Raw genomic sequence first — 7,622 nt, 5'->3', positions numbered from 1 at the left:
AATCTAGCTGTGGAGTTTAAAACCTGATTAGCCAGGGAAATTCAGGCCACAGGTGATTTCTTTATATTTTTTCCCCTGTCTCTCCGTTGGAAGATATCTTGGCAGATTAAAGCCCGTGGTGTCGCTTTACCCGATACTGAAATGCACCCCTCCCGCCGCCGGCCGGAACTCGCCCGCCATTCCTCATCAGTAACACCGGTTATTTTGGGCAGGGAATTTGAAGGAAAGTTTTCCCCCCGTCGATTCCGCAGTGGGAAGCAGGGTGATTCAATGTGTACCTCAAACCCTTGGCCCCAACACTCCTTACTCTTCATTTGCTCTAAGGAACATTCTTTGAGGCCTCTTTTATTCCAGTTGAAATAGGGTCGCGGGATCATCTGGATTCCAAGGCTTCCTGAGGTCACCTGGCCCCATCTGGCAACCTTAACCCAGGATTCCAGCGTCATTCCCAGAACAAGGCCGTTTGCTAACCATGCCCACGGATAAATCCCTTCAGCATTCTAAGACCTTGTTCTCTGCTGAACGTTTGTAAAATAAGGTTGTTAAAAGTGCACCTCTTTCTGCTGTGTACACATCCGTGTATCCGCACAGATCTTTAATTAAGATTGGTCTTGGTTCTTCCCTGTCGTCCTCTTCAGCAGCCTTTGATTGTTTATGAATCGATGATTGGCTTAGTAGGTACATTCTGAAGTAGGAGTGGATTGTTGCCGACTGTGCTTTTAGTTAGGGTGTGTGTGATGGTTAATTTTGTGTCACCTTGGCCGGGTTACAGGGTAACAAGATAAATGGGCAAACAGTTTTCTGGGTGTGTCTGTGAGGGAGTTTTGGATGAGGTTAACATTGAGATCATGGGTTTAGAGTGAAGCAGATTGCCCCTCACCATGTGGGTGGGCCTCATCCGATCAGTAGAAGCCTGACTAGGACCCAAACACTGGTCCTCCTGGGCAAAGAGCGATTTTCTAGCAGATGGCCTTTTGCTAAGACCTGCACCTGCCTTCCCGAGTCTCCAGCCTGCTGGCCTTTGTACTGGAACAGCACGGTTGCTAGCCTGTCAGCTGACCTTACAGATCAGCTTTGGACTCCCCAGCCTCCATAATTGCAGAAGCTAAGTCCTTATAGCTCCTTCTAAATATATACATATCCCGTTGGCTCTCTTTCTCTGGAAAACCTTGACTAATATAGTGTATGTATGTATGTGTGTAGCGGGGAGGATGGGTGTGTGGCCCAGATTTTCTGGCCCTCTGGTTTTGAAGTGGCATTTTTACATTAAAGAGATGCAAAGGTCATTGGAGAGGTCTTTGGAAAATGAGATTCAGGCCCTGACTCTGTTAGCAAACTTACCTTTTTATTCTCTCACCTGGGTACTTGCCCTTTCAGTTTTGTCTCCCTCAAAGGAGTCTGAATTAAGAGACTTTCAAGGTCCATTAAATACAGTTACTGAACATTTGAACCAGCTGCTGAGAAGGTTTCTGAGGATGATTCTTCTGAGGACTGCCCAGGATTTCTCTTGTTGTATAAGGAAACAGGAAACCAGGGTATTGGTGGTGGTACAATGTGAAGCAGAGAGGACCCCCCACCCCGAAATGACAGAAGGCATTTCTGTGGATCAGGAAAATATTCTAATCAGTAAAATATAAAGTGTAAATGAGTCAGTGCCTGCGTGAACTTTAGCTTTTGTGATTTTTCAACTAAGGGCTTGGTAGTCTAACTTTGAGGCCACTTAGGATCTGTTTCTGCACTACATCAATTATCATTTTGTAAAGAGCAGTTGGGTGGTTATGGTGCTGGAGGCTTGGAATTTATGACAAGTAGAGGCCCTCGGGCCAAACCACGTGTCCCTAGCCCAGTAAATGTACAGAAAATACTAGACCTCAAGGACAGTGTGCTGTTCTTGTTCACAGAGAGGAGTCTTGAGATCAGTGCTGACCCCTGGGGTAGTACACTGATTTTCTCTGCTCCCCTTTTTGTTGTTGTCCTGTGCTGATTGAAGCCAGTGTCTTGCATCGGTCAGGCAATCTTCTTCCTCTTTTTTTTCAACTCCAGCTTCCCTTTCCAGGTAAAAAACAGTAACCACAAGGCAGAAACCATATTATTTTAGCCTCTCTGTCTGGAGAGTGATCAGCATTTAGTGGCAGTAATCTTTTGGCGTTCCCTGTCTGGAATGAATGGTCACGTCAGGCAGCAGTCTGCTTCTGGGGAGGCTGGCCTCTTGGGTTGCATGTACTGTATCTGGGACAGGAAAACCAGCTCAGGGCAAGGAGGTCAGCTGCTCCCTTTGGATGTGGACACATTCTGTGTAAGGTCATTGCTCCTTCTCAAAAGAGCCATTCCCAGAAAATGCAGTAAGGTGGCTTTCTTTGTCCTTTTGGGGTCTTTCTGACCTTATCCAGCTCACCATGGACGATGCCAGGGCCTGATGGCCATGTCCCCTAAGAGGCTAGTTGACCCTTCACTTGGTGCTGAAGACTGACAAATGATTAACCCCCTGGAATCTCTGGTTAGATCCTAGTTATGGTCATGAGTTTAGTCTTTTGAGCCGTGGGCTAAAATTGTTTTTCCAGCCTTCCACCCGATCGGGTGTCCCTGCCTGGACTGTGGTATGGAAACTCTCCCCTGGGAGAGAGTAATGGGCAGGAGGCGTGGGAAATGGTGGGAGGAAGCTTCCAACTGCTGCTGGCCAGCCCGGCGTCCCACTGAGGAGGTAAGGCAGAGACCGGAGAAATGAGTGGGAGACAGGAAAGGAGCTGCAGTCTGGAGGCTGGAGGCGGCTGAGCGGGAGCAGTTCCTGGCCCACTGCCCGCTGGGCTGCTTCCTTTCCCTGACAGGACAGCCCGCCAGCCTGGCTGCCTGCCACCTGGCAGAGACGTCGGCTGCGCATGATTCCCCAGCTGCCCAGTTGGGGGCTGTGTGGGTCCTCTGGAGTGGGCGGGGAGGTCTGCTCCCGGCTTGGCCACCTCTGCTTATGGCTGCCGGGTGCTTATGACCCTCTGCGGTCAGCACGGCTCCTTGTCTTCCCCGGTCACACGGTGCTCACCAGCTGTCCCTACTCGGAGGGGCTGGGCAGAGGGGGAAATGCCACAGGAAGACCCAAGACACAGTTGGAGTCCAGGTTTTCCCCAGAAGATCTGCTAGCAGCTCAGGGCTCTTCACGTGTGAATCAGGTCACTCCAGTTTACTTTGAAGTTACCTGCGTTCCATGGGGAAGGACCTGTTAAACTGCAGCGAAAGGTGCATGGACGTTCTCCCAGCTCTGATGGAAGGCTTCCTGCCCCACTAGGCACATCCTGGCAGGGAGGTGGCAGTGCAGTGTGGGGTCCTGGGCAAAATGCTGCCCACCTCAGGAAGGCCGAGAACTCCACCAGTGATTTTATCTCTTAGAGGCAGGGAAACTTGGTAGTATTTCTGGCATTGGTTTTTCTCTGTAAAATCCAGGAAGGTAGGGAGAGAGGTGTGGGTTTGTCTACTCTAGCCATTCACAGAAAGTTAGATTGTACCCATCAAATAGGATGTAGTAGTCTCGCAGAGGAACATCGGGAGAATGTGCCGTTAAACTCAGGTTAAATTCTAATCCCAGCTCTGCTACTGGCCTCATTTCCCCTTGCCCCACCTTTCTCCCTGTCCCCTTATTTTCTTTCTGGAAGCTACTTTGTCACATTTACCTCCACTCTGCAGCAGTGTCTTCAAAATGAATGGATCCATCTTTCAAACTGGCTTGAGTTGGTCTAGCAGGCACGTGCGTGTTTTCCTAGTGACATTGTAGGGCCGTAAGCTCTGTCCTTGAGTTAGGCTTTGGGTAGGAAGAAGGGACATAAAAGTATTGTCCTTGTAGAGACGGGGATTGGAGCACTGTTGGGGACGCTGTCCAGTGCCTACATCTGCCTCGGAGAGAGGCTGTGTGAAGGTGCTGGAGGAGGAGGAGGAGTGCTTCGGTATGTGTGGGCTGGCAGGCTCGAGCAAACACTGTCTCGTGGTACCCCGTGGATGGACTCACCTGTGTGTCAGGTGACCCCAGCCTCCTCAGTGGCTGCTCCCACCACCTGGTTTTCTCTTTCGACTTCTATCCCTTCCTACTAGGGGGGTGGAGTGAAGCTTCTTTCGGATGTGCTCGGTCCGGTTTGTGGAACCAGATTCAACCACAGACCCATACTTTCTCTACAGGTTGAGTGATCAGTAGCTAAAAGCTTGTCACCCTCTACCCAGCTCTCCTAGGAATCTAGCCCACCCTTGGTTCTTCTCTTTGCGTGGTGGCTGTTCATTAATGGACCATTTAACAGCAGGGCAGAGAGAAACTCTGCTTGTTTTTGCCAAAAGCCATTCTCAGTATATATAACTGTGAATTGGTGACCCTCAATCTAGTATGTAATTTTTTAAATCAAGAAGTCAGATAAAGTTTCATAATGTAGTAGTTACCACTACCGTTTGTCTCCAGTGTGCCAGTAGCTGTTAAAACATTAATCTTAATATGGTTATTAAAATAGCCCTTTAGGAAAGGTGAAGGTGTCGGGATTTTTATGGATGCAGAATCTGAGATTCAGCAAGGTCATGTAATTTGCTCAAGGTCAAGTAGCTGGCAAAGGGTACAGAATTTTAACCTAGGTCAAGCTGGCCACAAAGCTATCTCACTGCCTTGCTGCCTACTCATTATCCTGTCCTGTCCTTGCTTAAGAAAACATGTTGCTAGTTTGTTATTTTGAGAAGGAGTTGGAATGAAATGTGCCCAGATATCCACTAATACTGTGTCTAGATAACATTTCTGAAAGTTAAGAGTTCTAGATTGCGATAATCACAACTCTTGCTCTTGTTTTCCTTTTTGCTGTTGCTCAAATAATTATAGGTTTTTCTTTAATATACTTTATTATGTTAAAAACAAAGCTGGCCTTTTCCCTGGTGAAAGCTTGTGTTTCTTATAGAAAAAAAAGAGATGCCCTAAAAAGGATGAAACTTCCCAAACTACCAGAAGCTGCCTTAAAATGTGGGCACTGGATCTGGACCGCTGGGCTATGAACCTTGCTGTGCAACTTCCCAATTTTGGGAGCTGTTTCTGGTCTGTGGAGGATTGTTGAGGTTAAATGAGTTACCAGCTGCAAAAAGTCCAGTAGTGACTAAGAGAGGCTTTCACATTTTAGTAATCTTCCGGTCTTCCTCTCTGAATCTGAGGGTGCCCATATTTTTAAAAAGGAAGTATTTTTTAAACCAGTCACTTGTCATCAGATAATATGTTGTGATCCCTCTTCCTTTCCACCAAAAAGACTTCTCCATTCCTGCCTACAACCCAGGACGTGTTGTCTTGAATCAAACTGAACCAGCGTTGTTGGATGTACAGATTTCCAGTTTGACATTGACATGATGCGTTTTAAGACACACTTGCGTAGTTGTGCCACAAATGTTGTCTCTAGGTATTAGGAGCTTCTGGATCTTTTCAGAGCATACCTGACACCCCTTCCTCTGGTGCCAGTGTGGATCAGGAAATACTCCCTTTGGAGCTCAGAACCTGCCAGCAGTGTTGATTCATAAGCCAGCCCTAAGTGGGGGAACTCGGGCTCTTTAATCTAGAAAAGAAAAATTTTTTGAGATAAATATCTTGGCGTGCAAATCACAAATCAGAAAATTCTTTTATTCAGTGCTTGCCATTTCTGGAGTGTTCGCCAGGAAGCTGACCTTGACAGGGCTCCGAGGTGAAGCCTTGCTCATCGCTTCCAGACTGGATTTCTAAACTCCCACCCTTCAGGAGGGAGGCTGCAGTCAGAACTGCGTCATGGTGCCCCCTTTCCCCCGCTTTACCGTTTTAGCTGCATGAGTTTCTGGTGACTCGCTTCTTTTACTCGTGTAAAGTTCTTGCTGGATTCAGGTTGGCAAAAACATTGGTTCCTATTTAACCACCCCTCATCCTCTTCCCTGTCTTCTCCCACTAGCAAACAAATAGGCTGTGTTTAAGAACCTGTCCTTGCCTGTGCACTCCTTTCAAGTGCACTATATATTCAAGGAATGTATTTGTCTATTGAGTCTGATGTCCAGAAGGAAAAAAAAAAAAAAAAGAGTGATAGGCAGAAGTGATTGGGGACCATAGTCTCTTGTGGGATACCCTTCCAAAAGGGCTAATGGCTCTTATTAGATCTTTCTCTCAAGGTCTAACAAAAGAAATCTGAGTGTTGGAAACCTGGCGTTGTTAATGGTGTACCTTCTAAAGGAACTCAGCTGTATTTCAAGACATGCTGACTGACCAGCCTCAAACACAGCCATTTCCTCAAGACATTCAAGAGAATGGATTGGTTTTTTTCTTTTTTTTTTTTTCCGTTCTAAACTAGGGAGTATATCATCGTTGCTGCGAAAAAATGTAATATGTAATCAGAGTGAAGTATCTGTCAAAATTACAGAAGAGCTAGCATATCTTTGAGCTGTACAAGAATGGCATCAGAACTTACAAAGGGGAATAATAATGTATTTCACGTTTGTAAAACTCTAAGCATCAATTACTCGCAGCAGTGTTTTTCCAAAGTGCTCGTTAATTAGTTTCCTTCTGACACCCTCCTTGTGAGAAAGGTTAAGTGGCGTTACCCTCCTTCCACTGGTGAGGACTCAAACAATGAGAGGTTAATTGACTTGCCTTGGGTTCTGTACAAAGAGGCTGGCCCAGTTGGAGAAATTTCCGCCTCCTGTAACTCTTGCTTTCCATTCCAAAGGCTCCATGGAGTCCGCACTGCCCAGGGAAGGCGTCAGCTGAGACAGGAAAAGCTTCCAATGAAGGAGGAAGTATCTTGCTGAACCCTTTTCTCTTTTTTGTGGTGGTGGGAGTTGAGCCCATTGACTATATTCTTTTATTCTTATAGGAGCTATGGAGGTAGAGAGAAAGATGATCTCTTCAAGGTCGAAGTCCATGATCCTCGAACTAGAAGCTGTTCTGCTGCCTTGCGTTAAGCAGTAGGAGTGATGGATGGCAGAAATGAATTACCGTTTACTGAATTGCTCATTCTCAGCAGGGGCCCTGTGAATTTGAGCTATTAACCTGACATCTGTGAAGGGTGTAGGAATCTGATGTTATTTTCAGGAAGAAAATAATTCACTTATTGGTCCTTTCTGTAGAAGGACCAACATCCCTGATGGCATGTTGGGTTGAAACTGGTCTAAAATTCTGAGGCTGCAAAATAAGTAATAGGACTATAGAGACGGCTTCTAATATAGAGAGCCCCTGCATCTGTGTGTGTGTGGATTGTGTGTGTGTGTGTGTGTGTGTGGCTAGTGTAGCAATATAATGAATGACCCTAGAGTGAAAAAAAAACAACATAGCAATACCTCAGTTCACAAACAGCTTGGTTTGCAAACAGTGAAAATTTTGTTTCCATTTGCAAACCACTCATTGGATGATGAACTTGAACATGGCCATCTTCCCCAGAATTGTGAAGCAAATTCATGAACCATGGAGACACTGTACATATATGCATTGCTTACACTGTATAGGACCATAGGTGTATGTATTTGTTATACGCTGAACGAGAGTTTTCTTTAAAGTAAGGTCACTCGCTTCCCCTCCTGTCTCTTTTGGAGGTGGGGGAGGGACAGCTGTCTTGGCTCTGTGCACCTGGCCTCTCCTTGCTTTGCCTGGTAGCTTTCCCTTTGGTCCTCTC

General features: G+C 46.5%; 1 protein-coding gene across 1 annotated transcript in view; it reads left to right on the top strand.

Annotated features, from left to right (window-relative positions):
• The first annotated feature begins 2,293 nt into the window (after window positions 1-2,293).
• Window positions 2,294-7,622, top strand: part of Znf697 (zinc finger protein 697) — a 12,479-nt gene continuing 7,150 nt past the window's right edge. Inside the window, exon 1 of the mRNA XM_010643546.3 lies at window positions 2,294-2,701. Within this exon, the coding sequence (XP_010641848.1) occupies window positions 2,600-2,701 (102 nt within the window). The 5' untranslated portion in view covers window positions 2,294-2,599. The remainder of the gene's footprint in view (window positions 2,702-7,622) is intronic.

Source organism: Fukomys damarensis, unplaced genomic scaffold (genome assembly GCF_012274545.1).
Source record: "Fukomys damarensis isolate Sample0158 unplaced genomic scaffold, DMR_v1.0_HiC HiC_scaffold_33, whole genome shotgun sequence".
Lineage (NCBI taxonomy): Eukaryota > Metazoa > Chordata > Mammalia > Rodentia > Bathyergidae > Fukomys > Fukomys damarensis.
Note: the sequence above shows the minus strand (reverse complement) of the source record. Positions and strands in the feature narration are given on the sequence as shown.